Source organism: Ips typographus, linkage group LG1 (genome assembly GCF_016097725.1).
Source record: "Ips typographus isolate SLU linkage group LG1, UJ_Ityp_2.0, whole genome shotgun sequence".
In the NCBI taxonomy this organism is placed as follows: Eukaryota; Metazoa; Arthropoda; class Insecta; order Coleoptera; family Curculionidae; genus Ips; species Ips typographus.
The window spans coordinates 25,008,271-25,031,632 of record NC_138422.1 but is presented as its reverse complement, the minus strand read 5'-3'; the positions used below and the strand labels follow the sequence as shown (position 1 = coordinate 25,031,632).

Genomic DNA, 23,362 nt, shown 5'->3' with positions numbered 1-23,362 from the left:
GTACTACAGTTACCTCTCTATGATTTATATTCTGAAGAAGTTCCTATTAGGAGATGAGTAGTACAAGGCTGTGTGGATCTCTCCCTTTTTGTTTAGTTTACATGCAGACAAAATGTTCATAGAAACCGTCGAAGACAGAATAGAGAGTATAATTGCTAATGGAATACTCATCAACAATCTTAGATACGCGGATGACACAGCACACGGTTACAGACCATAGCCAACAAATGAGTCTACGATTAAAAATGAAAAGGCCAAATAGATAGTTGTCTATAATACGAAATATGAATTGATTCACATTACTATTTAAGGAAAAATAAAGGTAAATCATGGTCCTAGTAGCAGAAGAACATCTTGACTCAAAAATTTTTCAATGGTATGGAGTAAACACCATGACACTCTTTAGGTCTGCTGTGGACGAAGTGAAGATCATTTCACTTCGTCCACAGCAGAAGAAGAAGAAGAAGAAGAAGATTTATATTGGGTTTACCGTCGAAGACACAGCAGAGAGTATAATTCCTAATGGAATACTCATCAACAATCTTAGATACGCGGATGACACAGCACAGGATTACAGACCATAGCCAGCATGAGTCTACGATTAAAAATGAAAATGTTGTCTATATACATATATTATAGCCAATAACTTAGTAGATATCAGATGCATAAATTGGAAAAATATTGGAGTACAAAAATACAAATATCTGAGCTGCTAGGTGAATGAAAAATGGGACGTAACTTCGAAAATCAAATGCAGAATAGAACAGACACTAAAATCTTTCAAGAACATGCAAAAAGTGCTTACCAACAGATATCTAAGAATTTCCTTAAGAATACTCCTATTACATTGCTATGTCTTTATCTTATGGTACTATGGGAATGAAGCATGAACCCTTATTGAAGCAATGTGCAAGAGGATTTCGAAAAGTGGACTGCTGAGGATATCGTGGGTGCAACAAATGAAGCAGTTTTACACCGGATGAATAAACAAAGAGGGGTACTTAATACTTTGAAAAGAAGAAAGCTGGAAGACTTTGCTTACTTAATGAGAAATACGGAATATGAATTGCTTCACATTACTATTTAAGGAAAAATAGAGGTAAATCATGATCCTAGTTGCAGAAGAACATCTTGACTCAAAATTTCACTAGTAAGTCACCGAGAAGTTCACGAGTAAACACCACGACACTATTTAGGTCGGCTGTGGACAAAGTGAAGGTCTTATTGCCAAGGTTCTAGGAAAACACGGATCTTAAAGAAGAAGAAGAAGATTTATATTGGGTTTGCCTTGGTTTAACCATTTTTGCATTATATTATCACTCTCTATAAGTTGCTTGAGTCATGAGGCAACTGATAATGTTTGCCTTATTATAGTGTTACTTTTGCACTAGAGCTATGATAACTGAGTTCTTAATAGAATAGCATCTATTCTACTGTCGGTAAGGTGGTTTACAACCAAATTCCAAGCTACTGAAACGAGAAACTCCCTTAATAAGTTATTATGATGAATGGTGAAGATTTCATGTACAGTTATTTAATTTCCGCAGGAAAAACCCCTATTTCACAAAAAGTAATTTTTGAAAGTACTAACACATCACGGGAAGAAGCAGAATTTGGGAGTTACAAGAAAACTTTAAAGTCTTATTTACATAATTTTATTTTAAAATCAATTTAATATAATAACAAATTTTACAATGTTTATTACGAGTATAATCAAAGTATAAAACTACGGCTAACACTTATTTCTAGAATTGACTCTACAACGTAATAATTATTATTTACACGCTATAAAAACCGGCGAAAAGAAATAAATAAATTTACACAAGGCGAAGAACTATACGCTTCGGAAAAATTACTTCACCGACTCAAACAAATAAAACTGGCATTTCATACAGAAAAATAACATGGCTAGACCGGAGACAACTCCCACACAATTAAAAACCCCCTCCTCAAAACTGTATATTATGCCCTCTCAAGAAAGCATCAATTTGACTGACACCTAGTGCAGCATTACCACCTACAGTTGGCTGTACGTAGTATACAGGAGGCGCCACTGTCGATCTAGCTTGCTGTTGTTCTCTAGCTTTCTGTTGTTGCGCGTACAGTTGCGCAGAATTCTGGAATTGTGCCTCAGCCTGTTGCGCTTGGTAAACAGCCTGCGGGTTGATCTGCGCAGGAATCTTTCAGTTAATATTTTAGGTTAGGGATGGTAAAGGTTGTGCCCTGGTGCATCGTGAATGAAACGTACAGATAGATATAGAAGATTAACATAGATACGTCTACAATAATTAGTGAAATGGTAGAAGAAACTGTCATGCGGTGTATATACAGGATGTTACACGCTAAATGGTTCCTACAATAAACAAGTTTAGATGATTGTTGTTAGTGGTAACTTGAAGGTTTAGTCACAGAGAGGCTCAGTAGTCGACGTTTGAGTCGTAGACGTCGTAACCACCCACCTGCTGCCTGTAGAGGGGGCTTTGCAGTTGCTGTAGACTTGAAGAAGGGCGTTGCTGTTGCTGTTGTTGTGGCTGGTGTACGTAGGGCTGTATCCTTTGGTTGAAAGTAAACTGTCCTTCACTTTGAGGTAAAGACTGGTACAGTTGGTTTTTGTATTGACCTGTGTTGACCACGTCTTATTTAGAAAGTAAAGAGTACATTTTGACTCATTACAAACCTGTAGCAGGATCATATACCAAGGCAGAACTGTACACCTGACCAGTAGCAGCTTTAGAAGCTGTAGAAGGAGTAGGAGAAAGCAGATTGTTGTCCTGTTGGAATCTTTGGAACTCTGAGTCAAAATCAACCTAAAACAAACAACTCTCAAAAACTATTGCATAAAAAAAATAAAGATTTACTAACCCCTTTACTAGGAGCTGGAGAGGGTGACACCGACTTAGGGGTGTAAAGCAGAGCTGGTCTTGGTGTTACAGAGACTTGGAGAAGCTGCGGCCTGAAAGTAGTTGCAGGCAACTGGGTTCTCGTTGAAGTTGTGGGAGAAGCACTTTGGATGGCTGGTCTTTGAGTAATTGCAATTGCTTGTCTAAAATTTCAAGTTTCAAACTCAACCATAGTAATTTTGTTGTTTATTACCTGTACAAAGATGCTGGTGTGCTGGATTGTACTGGTTGGGGTCTCTGATAGGCGATGCTTTGTTGGGCTTGCTCTACGTACTGAGGTCTGGAAATATATTGAGGACGGCTTCTCACAGGCTAAAATTTTATTAAAATTTTGATTATCAATTTTGTCTATAAAATGATATACAGGGTGTCCGGAAAATACGTGTACAACGTTTGACGACAGACTCCTGACGTCAAAATATGTCGATCTAAGCCGACTTAGTTATATCCAAAATTGTCTCGTTTAGCCGGTAGAGGGCGTCAAAAATTTGTAAAAATATTGGTTTTTTACTAAATTACGTGAAAACCTGCTAATGGATTTTAATGAATTTTAGTATGTAGAATAATACTATAAAATGACGTTTTCTAGTAGTATAGTCACCGGCTGTAAATAAGTGGAAGTGTTATAAAAGTGATATAATACGTCAACATTTCTCCTCATTTTTTATATGAACGGCGTTATGACAACCCAGATATTTTTGTCGAGTGACCGGAAGTATTTTGAAGCTATTTTACCTCTTTAATATTTCCCGGTGGATCCCGGTGGAGTTTCGCCAGAAAAAAAAAATTTACAATTACCTGCATACATCAAAGTAGGTATAATAAAGTTGAAATTATTTATTGTAAGAAACTAAGTAAACCAAAAACATTACTTAAGCAAATGTGTAAAATGACCGCCATCTTGCTGAATACACTTATCAATACTCTTTAAGAAATGAACCTGTACCCAATATTTTTACAAATTTTTGACGCCCTCTACCGGCTAAACGAGACAATTTTGGATATAACTAAGTCGGCTTAGATCGACATATTTTGACGTCAGGAGTCTGTCGTCAAACGTTGTACACGTATTTTCCGGACACCCTGTATAAATGAATACATTTGTGAGTAAGTTAATACATATAGTAGTGGCCACTTTATGAGTTTTGTTTAGCAGATCTGTGATAACTTTAGTGTTGTATGCAATCCTGTTGAAGAGTCAACATTGGACAAATCAGCTGGTTTAAAGGTAAATCGTACACAAATTTGAACAAATGTGTCAAATACATCTAAGCATAAAAATGGTGAGGTTTTGTTTTTTGTTTATCAATCCCAATCCTCTGACCGGTTTCGCCGTATTACGGCTCATCAGAGAGGCTTGATAACCAAAGAATAACACCTTCATTCCAGTATAGTCAATGCCAGAAATGATAGTTGTTGTGCAACATCTGGTGACATCTGTACTCAACTCTATGAGTTAGAAAGTACAGATGGCGTTCCATTCGTTTCGATGTTTTTTGGCATTAATGGTGCTGTTCCTAGATTTGGTCAAAAAAAGTCATGTGTGTCATTTCAGAGCAAAAAAGTGCACTTTTTAATTAGAGAAAACAACAAAATGACCTCCATAAGGCAAAAAGATGATGAATAATCGGGATTGAAAACGATCTACATAGGAAGATAGTTCTTACAAAGTTGCTTTAATAAAATGCTCAAGGCAAAGTTAAACATTTTTCAAATTAGAGATAATACAGCAATTTTTTGAAAATGTTTGCTTTTGATTTTTGGAAAATAACTCAAAAACGAAGGAAAAATTTAATGTTGTTGAAACAGTGTGGGCTGGAAATATGTTAAGCAAGATTCCTATAAAGAAAACCGAATCTTGGACACACTGTATGCTGATATGAGCATCACGCTGGAAATATTGGACTATCATGTTGCAAAATTTTGTTAGAAATGACAAAACTACCAAAAAAGACACTAACACAAGAAGTAGAGAGGATTTTTTGAAACTTTCACTAAAGCTCTTGCATAATGGCCTGTCAGAAGCTCGAACAATATAGAAACTAAACATTCTGAGAGAAAATATAGAAGTTTTAGGTTGCAGACCCAATTACAAAGCTAAGAACGAAGCTTTTTGGAAGCCAAATAGTTGGTAATAATATTTTTTTACGTAAAGCCCAAGTGGTGTCCTTGTGCTCGTAGAACTGTCAGAAACCTTGACCAAACCTTGGAAAGTCCAAGTTATAAAGGTAGGATGGTAATATTTCATCTAGAATTGTTGCAATTTTTTTCTATCCAAGGAGCGTAAAGGGCTCTCGAAAGAAAAACTCCATATGAAGTAGAAGAGAATTGGTAAGATGACAAATGCTCAGCCTCTCAGTCCAGATCAAATCGCTTTGCAAGAGGCAACAATTTTTGAGAAAAATTGAGATACTAAATAAGAAACCAAAAAACCGGATAACTGCAATAAGCTTCTTCATCTATGTGTGTCATTGTTTCATCAAAAAGTCCACACCATCTAATTTAACTGAGATTAGAAATTTCGATATTCTCTTATGTGTCTTTACTCCACTTTTTTACTTTATACAGAGTAGTTCTTAAATTGTATTTTTTTAGCCTGACTCCTATACAGAAGACTTTTATTAGACACTAAATCTGTCAATTTCTACACCTTAATAATTAAAAGCCAAAAAACTTACTGTGGGAGTGGGTCTGAGTAGTTGCTCAGGTTCAGGCTGTTCTTCCTCGCTCTGTTCGTATTGGTTTTGGAATAGAGTAACAGGTCTGGGGGTGCTTACTGGTCTAGCTATCGGTCTGACTGGTCTAGTAGGGTAGTTAGCGGGAATATTTTCGTTGCTTTCGTTTTCTTCTAAATTCCATTAAATTACCGGTTAACTTCAGCGAGTGGATAAGTTATAGGAACTAACCTGGTGCTTCGTCCTCTTCTTCTTTCGGGGCGTTAGGGTCGCAAGGATTTCCGGACACATACGTAAACTCACGTTTGTTACCGTCGGGATCAACGTAGCCGTACTTGCCACGTACCACACAGTCGGTACCACGGGTTTCTTCCTTGAAACTTCCGTCGGCAGCTTCGTAGCCAAAGGTGAAGGAACCATCATCGTTAACTTTGTTGTAGTTTCTGTAATCAGTAAGTAATTACATTTATGATACCACCAGGGCTATAATAGCTTGTTATGGAATATACTGTTCAAAAAGCAAGAGTAAAAATCCGTGTTTTGGCATCTTCAGTCTTCCGAGTAGGACAAAACATAGTTTAGGAATATAACTAAATCCAGAAAATAGTAATATTTACCTAATGGTTTGCACTGGCGGCTCTTTGGGTGTCTCTTTAACTCTCTGAGCTTTCAATGATTGTCTAGGGATGTAATTGTCTTGGGCACTTCTTGAAGCAGCGGTAGGCTGACCGTAAAGACCGTTGTACTGATCTGCTGACGACACTATATTAACACTAAAGTTAATACTAAGTTAAAGGGGGAGACAAGCAATACTCACCAAGAACCACTCTCTGTCTATTATCAGGCTCCTCCTGGGGCTCCGCAGCATAATACTGGATGTTACTCTCATCTTCGAGGGGTTGCAGTCTGGGCTGAACTTTGACTCTTCTGCTTTGAGTGAGATTGACTAGCGCCAGCACTAGTAACACCCACTGGAAGATAACAAATAACAGTAATAATATCGTTTATTTTGTTACTCAAGCTATGTACAAAAAACGATTTGCTTTTAATTTTATATATAATAGCTATTTATGTAACCAGTTACGAAAAGATCGATTTTGTGTAACGAAGACAATTTCGAAACGTGTTGCATACATAATTTTTTCTAATTTTGACCAAAAAGCTGTGAAAACCATCTTTTAAAGTGATTTAACACAAATATTCACTTTCATAGCACCTTGTATAAACAGTGACAACGACATGTTATGATGGATGTCGCCATATGTTTCTACGGAAATGCATAAAAACAGGGAGTGATGAAATGAACTTTTCATAACTAGTTACATAAAGTAAAACGTTTTGTCACTCTAATCAGTTTTGAAAAGTGTCACTTTATATGCCAAAATTAGAAAAACACAATTATGTGTTTTATCGTTAAGAAATCTTCTTCTTCTTCAATTGTCTATTCGTTCAGAATATTGGCGATCATCCTGAATATGATGACTATAAACTGAGTTAAACCATACTTTGAATTGTTCCCAGTATTGTAATTTTATTAAAAATGCTAGTCAGAAATGTGATAAAAACGTCATTAATAAGCCTGAGGAATTCCGAATGTACTCCATCCTGGTCTGGAGCCTTTCCTTCCCTTAGAGTATTCTGAATAAGGGGAGGGACTTTTCTCTCATCAAAAAACCACTGTTTTATATACTTCTTCCAAGTTTCTCTAATATCTTCTCTATCCACAATTCCTGCATCTTCCTACATGCTTTCTTTTGAACTTTTCCGTAACTTTTCTTATTTTCCTATGTACATTGAACTATCTCCATCTGCTTTTCAAAACTTCTATTTTCTGGTATTTCTCATCCAATTTTTGTTTGGCCACAGAAATTTTCTTCTGTGTGTCCCTCTCCTGTCCCTGTGTGTAACAAAATTTCTTTCGTCATTTATAATTTATGTTTCGCTCCATCATCGTTGCCATTTGTAGTTCTTTCAGCAAGTATCATTATTTGTTCTTCTGTGTTATCAATCATCTCCGCAATCAGTCTGCTTTTGCCTTTGAAGTCCTTCTTTATTCTGTTCTTTACTGTGTCGTTCTTAAGTTTCCTATGATTATATTTTGTTAATTTTGTTTTATGTATAATCTTAAATTTTGTCCTATATTCTCCGACAGGTTTTCACGCTTTTGAAGCTGTTTCTCTAGCTTCAATTTATTAACATGTAATCAATCTGGTTTCGGATGATATGGTCTTCTCCGTTGTATCTGGGAGAAGTCTAGGTGGATAGTCGTCTGTCTGATATCTCATAGAAGGTGTTTGTTATTACTGTCATTCCTTCTCTTCTTTCGTCTATTTTGGCATTGAAGTCATCCATTAAGATTAAGATTTCCTGTTTAGAGAGTTTCTTTTTAAGATCTTTATTCTGCGGCGTTCTTTGGTGCCGTATTAAATTATAGGAGCATGACTTTTTCGTTCATAGGCACAAAATTAGTGAAGTGTCTAGCAACATCCTTTCTGATAATCAATCCCACTCCGTGGTCGTATTAGTTGTTTCAGAATATACACTATAACCATCCATGTAACAAAACCTGAAGCCCATCTTACTCACTCCATCTCTATTTTTAATCTTTTTAAAGATATTCCACTTTGATCTCTTTATTTAGTTTAGTCTGGCAAAGTCGGTCTTGTTCTGGATTTTTGGTGTTCATTCTTGGTGTTATATGAACTGAATGCGGTGGATATTTATTGTTTGTAATAATATAAACATAACCAATTCATGAATAAATCATGTGCACGCTTAAGACCTTGTATTCTTTTCTTTTATGTGTGTGTATGTGTGTTTGTTATTAATAACAACAATAAAATGGTGAACAATAGGTTATTGTCTAAAATTGCACATTCATCGACGTTCTCATTAGGAAAACCTCTTGTGTAAACTTTTTGGTAAGTTGAAAGAAAATCGTCATTTGCACGAAAAATATTTTGAAAGTGTTTCATTATAATGGTTGGAATGTAATTTATTTCTCATTAGAGTGGTAGAAAGCCTCAGGGTTTTGCCAGTTCTTGGTTTAATTCAGTCGTTTCTAGGGGCTGTACGTTTGGTTCAGTGGTGTGTTTACTTAATTATAGCAAGAATGGTGTAATCTAGCAAATATGCAAGAAATATTAATCTATTTACGTGGTTACGAGGCATGTGGAATCGTAACTGGTTTACGAGGTAAAAAATCTGTTCGGTTCTTTCGACAGATCACGAAGTCACGCGGTGAAGGACATTTTCTGAAAGGCGTGGTACTTTTACTAGTTCACCTAGCCGGTAAATGTAAGATGTGTGTTGAAGACTGGATTTTAATGTTGAAATTTTTTAAAAAGTCACTTGAACGCCTTGTCCGACCATAACGGACAGTTTCCATAGGTCAAACTGCTAAATCTTGAAAAGTAAAGTAAGGCAAGGCAGAAAAATATTTCACCCCTTCACCTTTGCCTCTAAAAGAAAACAATTTGCTTACTTTCTACTAACTCAACAGACCATATCTTTGGGAAGCATTGTACATAATAATAAGTTGGGCGCATGTGTATTGGGTAATTCACGATTTTGTTACAAAATCGGTCAGTTGTTTTTTTTTTTCAAAGGAAATTTATAGCACTTATTGGCCCCAATTCTGCGTGCATGTCTCAACTGTGCCAAAAATAGGCAAGGCGGATTTACCATTATTTTTTTATTCGGCAGTTCCCACATTTTGCTCCTACAACCAGGAAACGTTCTAGATTAAATCTTAATTACTTTTACAGAATAAACGATCGGCTAATAGTTTCGTAATGAAACAGGATCGAAATCGATAGATCAAACTTTTCACTACCCACTCTATTTTTTTTTTAAGAGGAAACCGGAGTTTACAATTTGATTCAAAACCTAATTTTTATAAGTGTTACGTTCACACACTGTCTTTGAAAGTATCTATTAGTTATCTGTATTTAATAGTCATATGAGACACAATTAATATTAACTTGATATCGATATCAGTGGAAAATTAATTTGCTTTCACTTTACTACTGCAAGAGAAATTTTAATTGACTTTATATGAGATTGTGTGAAGTGTTTAAGTTTAAGTAATTTGATATTTTTTTATGAAAAAGTAATTTGAAACTTTTTATTTCAAAACAAACTTCTTAATAATTATTTCTCGGACAATAAGGCTTGAAGGAAAACTGGCTACAAATTTTCAGTGCTTAGCTTGCAAAACTTTGGAAAATTCGTAAATTAAATTTAGACAGTTGCAAAAAACTTAAATTGCAAAATACACGTCACGTGACGTTGAAGTTGACATCTGTCAAAATTAGTCACGTGACTTTTGAAATGTGATTTAAACTTTGGAAAATTGGTAAATTAAATTTAGACACTTGCAAAAAACTTAAATTGCAAAATACACGTCACGTGACGTTGAAGTTGACATCTGTCAAAATTAGTAACGTGACTTTTAAAATGTGATTTAAACTTTGGAAAATTGGTAAATTAAATTTAGACAGTTGCAAAAAACTTAAATTGCAAAATACACGTCACGTGACGTTGAAGTTGACACCTGTCAAAAACAATCACGTGACCTTCAAAAAGCAGTTTAAACTTTGGAAAATTCGTAAATTCAATTTAGACAGTTGCAAAAAACTTAAATTGCAAAATACACGTCACGTGATGTTGAAGTTGACATCTGTCAAAATTAGTCACGTGACCTTGAAAATGTGGTTTAAACTTAAAAAAACAGGTAAATTAAATTTAGACTATTTTAGACAGTTGTAAAAGCTGAAATCGTAAGAGACACGTTACCTGACTGATTATGTAATTTTAGAGCTTGCAACACTGTAAAGTCCAGTTGACACCTGTCAAAAACAATCACGTGACCTTCAAAAAGCAGTTTAAACTTTGGAAACTTGGTAAATTAAATTTAGACAGTTGCAAAAACCTTAAATTGCAAAATACACGCCACGTGACGTTGGTTATGCAATTCTCTGAGCTTGTAACCCTCTAAAAGTCAGTTGACATATGTCAAAACTAGTCACGTGACCTTCAAAAAGCAGTTTAAACTTTAGAAAATTGGTAAATTAAATTTAGACAGTTGCAAAAACCTTAAATTGCAAAATACACGTCACGTGACGTTGGTGATGCAATCAAAATGTTGACACAGGTTTAGCTTATTTTAAACAGATCACTCTGTATTTTATTTTCTCAATCAGAAGATTTTTTCCTGATTTCAAATATGATTCGTCTATGTTAAAAGCATAGCTAATAGAATACTAAACAAATTGTTAATTTCAAAATGTATATTACCAATGGTTTTAGAATCTGGGAAAGAATATTATATTTTATTTAAATGATCTAAAAAATTTAAAAAAAACTTATAAAACTGAGGTATTTGTCACATAAATTATTTTTGAATTTCAACAGTTATGTTCCAAGAAAATTAATAACTAATAATTATAAGAAGACAATTCGGGCAAAACCAAAATTTGTATCCCATTTGTATTCCTTATTATTTAACCTTTTTTAAGTGTCATTGCTTTACCCTTTTTGAAGTCAACTAGTGCTGAGTGACAATTTATTTTCCAACTTAAAATCCACAACAATATTCAGTGTGCAAAGATGTCAAATTACAAGATATAACTTTCTGGTCAAATAACCTATACATGGTTTGAAGCACCATTGTTGCAATCATCTAATTATTTTAACTAATAATATAGAGTATTGGTTTGTCCCCAATAATGGTTGAGGAGTATTGGTTTGTCCCCACAATTGGTTTGTCGTATTCATGCACACACACACGCAATTTGTGATCGACCCTTCACATTTGCACCAAATCAAATATGGAGCTCGTTAATATTTCCCCTGGTTACTATTTATGTCCAATTAACACCTTGTATGCAGGCACAGAACGATGTAAAATGTGCACTAATCAATTGGTGAGCGCACCTATTTAATAGCATTGATCAAATTGTTTGCGTTTTACAGAAAGCTGGCAAAAACGAAAGTGTACACAAATGTAGGAGATCTACTCGAAAAACACGGAAACCATGATTGAATTGTTTTTTATCAGCACTTGAATCGAGTTGATCTGTATCTAGGATCCAGTCACGTATCTAAAATGCTTTTTATACTAGAAAAAAGCTAACCGCAAAGGTCAAGGATTTCGCGGTTGCTTGAGAGTAGGTTTACCTGGAGTACGACCGAAACTAGAAGAACAAAGAAACGCCTTAACAAAAATATTATGTCAGGCCGTTTTACACAACCATTTACACAAAAAGTGAATTGTCAGTAATGATGTAAATACATATTGGTAAGTTTAAGAGAAGTGAGTTATGAAAGTGATCTGCGTGAGTGTAAGCAATCACGACCACGTAAAAGTTGAATTTACGCAAATTTCGCAAAAAAGTGTGTGGTTCGATAAGTTTTGCCTAGACATTTTTGGCATAGATTGAAATGCGGAAATCGTACTTTCAAGGTGCTTTTGAGGAATTAATTTAGTTAAGCCTACAGTTAATTGCAACAAACGCAAATTTCCGGCCTGCATAGTAAAAGCTTTAGTATATGAACTGCTTAATTAAGCAGGAAGTTTGATTAATAACCATTACAAAACTTGCACAAGTAATTCTGGTAAAAGAAATCAAGCGAGCTTAAAATTCAACATCATAACGATTATAAGATGAGTGATTGTAAACGAAAAGATCACTTGAAAAGTAGGCAATGTTGTTATTGATAACGAAAGAACGTAAAACATGATAGTTTCTATTTCTTGGTAGGTGTTAACCCTACCACTACCAAAGTCAATAGGTTGGATGAAGCGACGCCATTGAATGACCGGCAGGTTTCCCTGATTTGTCATGGTTAGATTTCTTCCTCTGAAGACCAAACCGAATCTAACCTATCTCATTAGAAGACTTTTGCGTCAAAGTATTGTACTGTAATGTGATCAAATTACACCCCAGATTCTGCATGCCAGATCGAATTTGTACTACTGCATGGAGGTTAATTGTAAACATTTTCAGCATTGGATGACCTGGAACATCGTTCCTTCACGGAGAAGTTATGTTAGTTATGAGGTTGGCTTATCACCAAAAAAAAAGCAAAATACAGGTGTAAATTGTAGTCACTTTTATCACTTGTAGTTAGCCATTTAATAAAATACTAATTTAATTATAAGCGTTGCTTAATATGCTTCGATTCTTCTATTTTATCATGTCCAGGTGGTTTCCAGATATTTGTTTCTTATTTTGCTTCACATTATACCTGATGTGATGAGTATTTCTATAAAATTTGATTCAAATTTTGTTTTCAATTCAATTACACTTTTCAGAGCTCTATTATCTTGGTGCCATAGCTATTTATAAATGATTAAAAAGGCAATTAATATTTCGAGTTTGTACATAGAAGCAGTCTATTCTATAAGTTTGTAACTATTATTGTTTTTGCCTTGCTTCTCCATACTATCTATTTATGTTTGGCAACCTTTCTTCTGGTAACTAAAAATAACTTTAGAGGCTTCTGGCACGTTTAAAAGTCTATTAAAAGGCTGAAAATGAAAATTCTAGAAGCATGACAAGCTTAAGAAGGTTTTAGAGGCTTCTGGCCAACTAAAAATGACTCGTATAGAGGCTTCTGGCAGCACAAAATAGCTTCTAGAAGCTTCTGGAACTTTACTTTGTCTTGACAAGCTTAAAAAAATTTTAGAGCCTTCTGGCATCTGAAAATGACTTGTAGAACCTTCTGGGGCTTGAAAAACGGTCATGACAAGGTTAAGGTGGTGTCAGATGCTCCTGGCAACTAAAAATTACTTGTAGTGGCTTCTGGCAGTACAACATAGATTTTAGAGGCTTCTGGTAACTGAAAATGACTTGTAGAACCTTCTGGCAATTGAAAAACGGTCATGACAAGCTTAAGGTGGTGTCAGAGGCTTCTGGCGAACTAAAAATTACTTGTAGAGGTTTCTGACAGTACAAAATAGCTTCTGACACTTTAAAAACAGTCTTGGCAAGCTTAAGAAGATTTTAGAGGCTTCTGGTAACTGAAAATGACTTGTAGAACCTTCTGGCACTTCAAAAACAGTCATGACAAACTTAAGGTGGTGTCAGATGCTTTTGGCAACTAAAAATAACTTGTAGAAGCTTCTGGCAGTACAAAATAGCTTCTAGAAGCTTCTGGTACTTTAAAAACAGTCTTGACAAGCTTAAAAAAATTTTAGAGCCCTGGCATCTGAAAATGACTTGTAGAACCTTCTGGGACTTGAAAAACGGTCATGACAAGGTTAAAGTGGTGTCAGATGCTTCTGGCAACTAAAAATTACTTGTAGTGGCTTTTGGCAGTACAACATAGATTTTAGAGGCTTCTGGTAACTGAAAATGACTTGTAGAACCTTCTGGCAATTGAAAAACGGTCATGACAAGCTTAAGGTGGTGTCAGAGGCTTCTGGCAAACTAAAAATTACTTGTAGAGGCCTCTGACAGTACAAAATAGCTTCTAGAGGCTTCTGACACTTTAAAAACAGTCTTGGCAAGCTTAAGAAGATTTTAGAGGCTTCTGGTAACTGAAAATGACTTGTAGAACCTTCTGGTACTTCAAAGACAGCCATGACAAGCTTAAGGTGGTGTCAGATGCTTTTGGCAACTAAAAATGACTTGTAGAAGCTTCTGGCAGTACAAAATAGCTTCTAGAAGCTTCTGGCACTTTAAAAACAGTCTTGACAAGCTTAAAAAAATTTTAGAGCCCTGGCATCTGAAAATGACTTGTAGATTATAGATATTATTGTTTTTGCCTTGCTTCTCCATACTATCTATTTCTGATATTCAAACATAATAGAATTTGAATCAGATATCACCCCCATAGAATTAAGATGCAATTTTGCGATTTAGAAACTGTAACGCAGATTAACCAATACATTTACAGAATGCAATTCAACTAATAAGCACTGTTAAACCGTTGCCCGTAAAATTGCCATCATCATTCGCCAAAAACAAAAAGGAAAACAACATATTAAAAACAGATTTCATATTGCTGATAGGCGAATGGAATAACAAGTGCTTGTACAAAAAGCTTTCACTATTTACTAATTAAATACCTCCGCCGTTTTTGAGAGATTGCTTATCATCATACGTGCGGCGTATATAATCTAAAATGGTGTGAAAATGTGGTAAAAGTAGCTAAAGAGCAATTTATCACTCAATTTAAGATCTTCACTTAAAGTAATTAGGTTAGTGTAGTTGGCTGTCGCTATAATTCTAATTTGTGACAAACTCTACAAAGTTGTCAAGTTTTGACTCTCTATACCATAATTTTCCTATCCTTGTATCCATTACCTGATTCCTACTAATTACTAGTTTATTGTGGTATTAATAACCATTACTTAACCACCGTAGGTAAAACGAAAACCTAATTATAAAGCACTCAATTATGCTTTTAAATGCTTGCAGTCCTATAAGAACTAGAACAGTACTTGACATCTTCATGATTGGTTTGAAGATACTTGTGTTTGACTTATTAAGTGTTTAAGTAGGCTTGAGGGTTTTTCATTCTTCAAACATTTCTTCAGTAGAACAAACTAGAGCAATTAAAACCCCCGATGTATAGCCGATTTAGAAGCATCGATACATACGCAAATTGCGAAACCAAAATGCAGCACACAAAGGTCAACAGTTCGAATCGAACAATGGCGACGTAATGGCACATGTTCTCACGAGTTTCGTTCAGTTGCAACATGTTTTTTTTTTTTCAATTTTTCTACCACTTGGGAAATTTCGTTACGCGTCCTGAACGCTAAACTGTCGGTTTACCTTGGTCGACAACCTGGAAGTTTAAGGCTGCAAAGGTTCTCGTCAATCTACTGGTCAGGGGTAAAGAAAGCCGAAACCAGTAGCGTAATACATGTGTCGCAAGGGCAAATGCTGTAATTATGACGATTTGATTGAAGTTTTGCAGACCAGTTACGAGGTTGACCAACATGCCATCAAAATGCTGCCTGCAATGCAGTTTTATGCATGCATTTAGGCCAATGATGTATTATCAAGTAATTATCATATTACTGCGAAACCTACGGTTTTTAATCGCGATTTCTGATTCAAATCTAGTTTCATATCAAAGAAATCTGGAACATTACCTTTATTAATTAAGACATCCTATATAAAGTTATAAATTTAAACTACCCAAATGATTTCCAAATGCTCCTGAAGTATAAAAAAATATCTGAGAACAGGAATTTGGCATGGACTGGACTATTTTGTCAACTTTGAGAAGAAAAATATAAAGTAGAGTTGATTTGTAAGACCCTAATTTATAGCGTGACCACAGAACAGCGCTACTGGGAGTTAAAATGCAGGAAAAATTTCCTGAAACTTGTTAAGACTGTTTTTAAAGTGTCAGAAGCTTCTAGAAGCTATTTTGTACCGCTCTACAAGTCATTTTTAGTTGCCAAAAGCATCTGACACCACCTTAAGCTTGTCATGACCGTTTTTCAACTGCCAGAAGGTTCTACAAGTCATTTTCAGTTGCCAGCAACCCCTAAAATCTTTTTAAGGTTGTCAAGACTGTTTTTAAAGTGTCAGAAGCCTCTAGAAGCTATTTTGTACTGTCAGAGGCCTCTATAAGTAATTTTTAGTTTGCCAGAAGCGTCTGACACCACCTTAAGCTTGTCAGGCTCGTTTTTCAAGTGCCAGAAGGTTCTACAAGTCGTTCTATGTTGCCAGAAGCCTCTAAAATCTTCTAAAACTTCTCAAGACTGTTTTTTAAGTGTCACAAACCTCTAGAAGCTATTTTGTACTGCCAGAAGCCTCTACAAGTAATTTTTAGTTGACAGAAGCGTCTGACACCACCTTAAGCTTGTCATGACTATCTTTGAAGTACCAGAAGGTTCTACAAGTTATTTTCAGTTGCCAGAAGCCTCCCTCAACCTTTTTAAGCTTGTTAAGACTGTTTTTATAGTGTCAGAAGCCGCTAGAAGCTATTTTGTACTGCCAGAAGCCCCTATAAGTCATTTTTAGTTGCCAGAAGTATCTGGTACCACCTTAACCTTGGCATGACAGTTTTTCAATTGCCAGAAGGTCCTACAAGTCATTTTCAGTTGCCAGAAGCCTCTAAAATCTTCTTAAGCTTGCCAAGACTGTTTTTAAAGTGTCAGAAGCCTCTAGAAGCTATTTTGTACTGCCAGAAGCTTCTACAAGTAATTTTTAGATGCCAGAAGCGTCTGACACGACCTTAAGATTGTCATGATCGTTTTTCAAGTGCCAGAAGGTTCTACAAGTCATTCTTTGTTGCTAGAAGCCTCTAAAATCTTCTTAAACTAGTCAAGACTGTTTTTAAAGTGCCAGAAGCTTCTAGAATCTATGTTGTACTGCCAGAAGCCACTACAGGTAATGTTTAGTTACCAGAAGCATCTGACACCATCTTAAGCTTGTCATGACTGTCTTGGAAGTACTAAAAGGTTCTGCAAGTAATTTTCAGTTGCCAGAAGCCTCTAAAATCTTCTTAAGCTTATCAAGACTGTTTTTAAAGTATCAGAAGCCTCTCGAAGCTATTTTGTACTGCCAGAAGCCTCTACAAGTCATTTTTAGTTGCCAGAAGCGTCTGACACCACCTTAAGCTTGTCATGATCGTTTTTCAAGTGCCAGAGAAGGTTCTACAAGTCATTTTCAGTTGCCAGAAGCCTCTAAAATCTTCTTAGGCTTACCAAGACTGTTTTTAAAGTGTCAGAAGCCTCTAGAAACTATTTTGTACCGCCAGTAGTGTCTACAAGTCATTTTTAGTTGCCAAAAGCGTCTGGCACCACCTTAAGCTTGTCATGACTGTTTTTAAAGTGCCAGAAGGTTCTACAAGTCATTTTCAGTTGCCAGAAGCCTCCCTCAATCTTTTTAAGCTTGTTAAGACTTTTTTTAAAGTGTCAGAAGCCTCTAGAAGCTATTTTGTACTGCCAGAAGCTACTACAAGTAATTTTTATTTGCCAGAAGCATCTGACACCACCTTAACCTTCTCATGACCGTTTTTCAAGTGCCAAAAAGTTCTACAAGTCATTTTCAGTTGCTAGAAGCCTCTATAAGTAATTTTTAGTTGTCAGAAGCGTCTGACACCACCTTAAGCTTGTCATGACTGCCTTTGAAGTGCCAGAAGGTTCTACAAGTAATTTTCAGTTGCCAGAAGCCTCCCTCAATCTTTTTAAGCTTGTTAAGACTGTTTTTAAAGTTCCAGAAGCTTCTAGAAGCTATTTTGTACTGCCAGAAGCCTCTATACGAGTCATTTTTAGTTGGCCAGAAGCCTCTAAAACCTTCTTGAGCTTGTCATGCTCCATTTTCAGCCTTTTAATAGACTTTTAAATGTGCCAAAACCCTCTAAAGTTATTTTTAGTTACCAGAAGAAAGGTTGCCAAACATAAGCGGTTTTAATTAAACCATAACATTCCATCAGCGATGCGTGTACATTGTTATGTAGACCGGTCCAAATTACGGTAATTAATTGCGGTAATTATTATTAAAAAAATACTGCAATAATATAAGGCAACTTTCCTCCGTGAAATATGACTCTGGTACACCGTCCAAACTAGGCTAAGTGCCCGGTTGATTTTAATATTTCACCGGTTGTTTCACGTAATTTTTCGTTGTACAAATTCAGAGAATATCTCCCGTATTAGCATAACGACAAAGAAAGCCTTAACGAGGTTCCTGTCCGGCTGAATCGAGTCTTTGTCGTTCTATTACTAAAACAACTCTTTAAGAGGAAAAAGGAAAATTTAGTTACGCCATCTCATGCACTTTCCTTATTAGCAACGTTAGTAGCACATTATTATTTAACGTAATATGCAGTGCGCTTTCTATATAGTCTAGAATTGCGTAGATCAGACAATTTGCTAAATTTGTGTGATTAGGTTTAAAAGTATAATTGGATCAAGCTGATTTAAGCTCGTCCTAAAGGCCGCCACACATATTGGGCAAGTTTAAACGGTAATGAAATTGAAATGTTTGTAATTGGTCACGAACCTGAAGTTTACGGAATGATAATTGGTCTAAATTTCATTGGTTATGTAACCAAATTGGTTTTGGTGCACATTAATACCTTATTAAATTAAAATTTTTATGTTTTGTTGTTAACCAACTTTAAATAGTCTGAATACCGAATCTGTTTTAGTAATTTTTTTCATTAAAGGCGTGACTTGAATTGAAAAGACCATGGATAGTTAGAAACACTTTCAAACCTAATTTAATAACATGCACCTAGGACACTACACTTTAGTGACTTTCCTGGATAAAAATCAATTTTGAGGTGAGTTGAGATGATTTTCAATATACAAGGTATATGAAGTTGGATGGTAAGTTAAACATTTACCAAGAACAAGTTAGAAACGAGTAGAAATACTCTGAATTTGGTTATGATCCATCTTCCTAAAGTATTTTTTAATTGTAGAGCGTTGCTGTTTGTCTCAGAAAATTTTTGCTTTTTTAAATAACACAATGCATACATAAATATTTCGACATAGACTTTATATACAGCGTGTTCCTAAAAATTGCTTTAATGAAAAATTATGATTTTTCATTAAATTATTTTGGAAACATCTTAGGAACTGTTTCAACTACAGGATTTTTGTACACACATTACCTCTATTCATAGCTACTTAGAGGCACTCTACTCGAATTCAGAGGAGATGGTCAGAAATTGAAAACTATGGTGGTATCGATTGCTGTGGCGGCTGAATCCATTAAATTGTTAAATTCTTGACTAACAAAGAAACTTTTAAGGAACAAAACAAGAACAAGAGTATTTTAAAACAAAAATTGAGGTAATGTTGTTTTCAAATAGCTGTGTTGGCAAGTTTATTTTTGATTTTTACGAAGCTTAGTTTATTTTTGGTGCAAGTTTTACAGAAGTTACAGAGTTTATTTAGCTTTACAAATTTCAATAGCTTTTACAAATTTTAATAAAATTTTGCTATGCAGTATCAATATATTTGTATCTATTAGTTTTTTTCTTTCTATGGTCAATAGGGTATTTTCATCAAAACTCAACAATTGAAGACATGGAACAGTTGTACTCTAGCAGAACAAATCAAATTTCTCAAAAACAATTATTGTGCATTTAAATATTGATACAATGTTTACGTTCATTAAAATTATTCAATAAATTATGTTCGGTTATAATCGGTTCGTGTTTACAAACCATTGAGTTAGATCTGAATTTGCGATAAAAAAATTGTTTAGAAGGTTATTGTTACTGACCCGTTGAATTAATAAGAAGTCTGCCAAAACGAAGGCTATTTTTGTCCAAGCAAATCGTTTACTCTGTTAAATATGCATAAAAGAGATTCAGAGTCGAAAAGTACGTATTTGAATGACTTATCGTAAATGGTCATAAAATAAAATGTAATTTTGTTTGGATCAAGAAAATTGTGGATCTAGTAGATGTGTATTTGAAAAATGGAGTTTAGTAAGATTTCAGAAACTTTTTAATGAGCAATTTGAATAGATTCTATAGAGAGAGTGATAGAGATATATAGAGTAGTGATAGGAAAATTTGACCGGTAAATTACCAGTATACTGGTAAATTACAAATACCATGTTTCTGAGAGTTCAAATTTTGACACCGCTTTTCTCCCTGACTGTATCACATCTTGTAGTTTTTTTTACGTTATTGGATAGGAAATTTAATGAGGATTACAAAAATGTGCTTAAAACAGTCATTTTCTCACTCCAAGAGGGTTTTACAGGCGATTTTGTCCCTGACTGTCCTTTCAAACTGTGTTTCTGGTAGTTCAAACTTGATGATACCGCTTTTTTCCCTACCTGTATCAAATTTTGTAGTGTTTTTCAGGTTATTGGATAGCAAATTTAATAAGGATTCCAAAAATGTGCCTAAAACAGTCATTTTCCAACTTCAAGAGGGTTTTACAGCCCATTTTGACCCTGACAGTCCTTTCAAACTGTATTTTTGGCATTTCAAACTGTATTTCTGGCAGTTCAAACTTTGACACCGCTTTTCTTCCTGACTGTACCAAATGTTGTACAGTTTTTTCGTGTTATTATTTAAGCAATTTAATGAAGTTTCCAAAAATGTGCTTAAAACTATCATTTTCTCGCTCCAAGTAGGCTTGACAACCGAGTTTGTTCCTGACTGTCCTTTCAAACTGTATTTCTGGCAGTTCAAACTTTGACAACGCTTTTCACTCTACCTGTATCAAATTTTGTAGTGTTTTTCAGGTTATTGGATAGTAAATTTAATAAGGATTCCAAAAATGTGCCTGAAAAAGTCATTTTCTCACTCCAAGAGGGTTTTACAGGCGATTTTGTCCCTGACTGTCCTTTCAAACTGTGTTTTTGCCATTTCAAACAGTATTTCTGGCAGTTTAAACTTTGACACCGCTTTTCTCTCTGACTGAACCAAATTTTGTACTGTTTTTTTATGTTATTAGATAGAAAATTTAATAAAGATTTCATAAATGAGCTTAAAACTATCATTTTCTCGCTCCAAGTGGGCTTGACAACCGAGTTTATCCCTGACTGTCCTTTCAAACTGTATTTCTGGCAGTTCAAATTTTGACACCGCTTTTCTTCCTGACTGTACCAAATTTTGTACTGTTTTTTCATGTTATTGGATAGGAAATTTAATGAAGATTCCAAAAATGTACTTAAAACTGGAATTTTCTCAATCCAAGTAGACTTGACTAGCAAGTTTTTTCCTGACTGTCACACTGTCAAACTGTACTTAAAAGTTGCAAAAATCAGGGGTTTAGAAAAGTTTTCTTGCAGTATTCGATACAAAACGTATTTCTCAGAATTATGACCGATATTTTGACAATGGTCACGTGATTGCTGAGTCAAAATGTATCCTCCAAAAAACACGTGTATGTGATGTCTATGTATTAAACTGTGTTAAATGTTTTTGTTCAAAACTATGAAAATACTCTTAGAATCGTGAAATCTGCTTCAAAACACACGAACTGAACTTAAAACTCACTTTGTAACTATTTGAATTGAGTTCCCAATACTTGAAACTTAAGAATTATCTTCAAAATTATAAAAATTAACTGGAAACATAAGCCATGTATTCAAATCAGTCTACTAACCCTTTTTTAGTGTTCCAGTCAATCATTAAAAGAAAATAATATTACTGATTAATAACGCAAAAGAAATATCATCTTCTTTCCCAATAGAGCATATTTTAAGTTCTCTCAGACACCAAATAAAACGATTTTAAGGTACAAAGTTGGTTATATGTTGACAAAATTTGACTTGAACATAAGACTGAATAGTTCAAAATAATTCCCACAGATCAAGCCTACAAATCCTTCTGTCATTTGAAAAATGTATTTGCTGAAACTAGTGATTTTAAAATTGTTATTAAGATTTTCTTAATCGTTTGAGAGAGAAAAAGGACAATGAGATGATGAGATATGCACAGTTAGAGAAGACTGATGTAAGCTTCAACCACTTACTTATTGAATTAGCCTTAAACGTTGTAACTTAGCAATCTTCAATGACTTTTTTGGAACACAAATATTTGTCAAGTCATTACAAGTGAAGAATTTATCGAGATCAATCAATAACTTTATTGACTAAAGTATTAGGCAAAAGATCATTAACTAAGCCCAACTTAACTATTTAGCAAAGCTTGTTCATATCGATATTTGACAATTATTATGAACAATTTGTAATTTCTATGTTGCCACACAACTATCAATTACAACACTTTTTTGAATTTTTCTCATTCCAGTTTTCAGTTCTTTTGAATTGATCAACTTATTGAACAATTTGTGTTATGTCATGAAGCCTTGAAAATTTCATGACCTAATCACGTTTACTTTTAGTTGAAAAAAGGGCTACCACAGAGTATAACAATACACTGCTTTAGAGAAAATTTCTACAATCTTGTGTCCATATTGTGCAGTTTTTTCCTGCAAAAAATTCTAGTGATATTTCCCAACACATAATAACGTTTGGCAAACGTAATTTTACCAGACAAGCAATCATTCCACAAGTATTTGTTGCAAAAAAGTGGTCGCCTTAGGTCATATTTAATATTATTACTCATGCTGATATCTGAGATATAAGTAAACAAACCGTGAACAATGCAATTAATCGACCTCAGGTGAACGGATACTGTAAATATATTCGAAGGGGCCATTGCAAAACCGGATTAACTCCTAGAGCAATTAGTGGAAGTGCTAAGAAGACCATTAACTTGATCTTTGTTTGGTGTTAAATATCTCAGTGATTTTGCTGCTGATGGTAAATCAGATAAAAATGAAGAAAAAAAATTATTTGAGCAAAATGGATGATAAACTACTTACCAAAATTCTAAAACCAGTCATGGTCCAAGTTTGCTGGATCAAAATAGTCACAACACTACTCGCGACTAAAATCCAACGAATCGGTCTACTAACCCAGAGACGGTACTTCTTGAAGCGCGGTGGTACCTCCAACGGTCGACAAATATATAACAGCGAGTACGGACTTCAATGTCTTGAGCTGTACCGAAGCCGCTTTATAACCTCCGCCAGGGCGGTGGTACCTGGGGGAAGCTTTGAGTCATTTATTTTTTTTGCTCTCTTCGGTGGTTCGACGTACTATTATTTATCATTGAAAGGCCGAAATGATCGCGATCGCCCGCATTGGTGGTCTATGCTGTTGATTTATTAGGTTGTATGTAGAGTACCAATTTGAGATTGGGTTGTGTTAATAGAAAGGTAATAATCTGTCAGAGAGTCGTAATTCCAACTACAATTAGATTAGACTAAGAAAGTAAAGGGTAGTAAAGTTACGAAGGATGCACACATAAAAAAGCAAAAAAGAGACAAAG

At 35.0% G+C, this 23,362-nt stretch overlaps 1 protein-coding gene across 5 annotated transcripts; it reads right to left on the bottom strand.

The window, feature by feature from the left end:
• Nucleotides 1–1,639: 1,639 nt before the first annotated feature.
• Nucleotides 1,640–23,026, bottom strand: LOC145726780 (uncharacterized). Of its 5 annotated transcripts, XR_014177682.1 has the most exons (11): nucleotides 22,854–23,026; nucleotides 6,393–6,546; nucleotides 6,193–6,337; nucleotides 5,807–6,018; nucleotides 5,579–5,748; nucleotides 3,094–3,212; nucleotides 2,863–3,043; nucleotides 2,678–2,807; nucleotides 2,410–2,620; nucleotides 2,249–2,353; nucleotides 2,027–2,168 (listed from the first exon to the last, which is right to left on the bottom strand). XR_014177682.1 is itself a non-coding variant. In XM_081976028.1 (10 exons), exons 1-10 carry the CDS (start codon nucleotides 22,872–22,874, stop codon nucleotides 1,950–1,952), a joined length of 1,512 nt encoding a protein of 503 aa, XP_081832154.1. In that variant the 5' UTR covers nucleotides 22,875–23,026; the 3' UTR covers nucleotides 1,640–1,949. The 5 variants fall into 5 exon arrangements, 4 of the variants coding, with proteins under 4 accessions (XP_081832154.1, XP_081832137.1, XP_081832145.1 ...); XM_081976028.1 differs by lacking the exon at nucleotides 2,249–2,353 and having other exon boundaries at nucleotides 1,640–2,180; nucleotides 2,460–2,620; nucleotides 6,193–6,325; XM_081976011.1 differs by lacking the exon at nucleotides 2,249–2,353 and having other exon boundaries at nucleotides 1,640–2,180; nucleotides 2,460–2,620; nucleotides 22,854–23,025.
• Nucleotides 23,027–23,362: the final 336 nt, after the last annotated feature.

What these genes read in the sequence shown, in the direction of transcription:
- LOC145726780 (XM_081976011.1), bottom strand. Translation starts at nt 22,874, where the DNA reads ATGACTGGTTTTAGAATTTTG. An exon ending in CCGCCAGTGCAAACCATTAG is followed by an intron (nt 6,019 to 6,192) that starts GTAAATATTACT and finishes TACTGATTACAG; the next exon opens with AAACTACAACAAAGTTAACG. An exon ending in GCCCCCTCTACAGGCAGCAG is followed by an intron (nt 2,181 to 2,459) that starts GTGGGTGGTTAC and finishes ATTAACTGAAAG; the next exon opens with ATTCCTGCGCAGATCAACCC.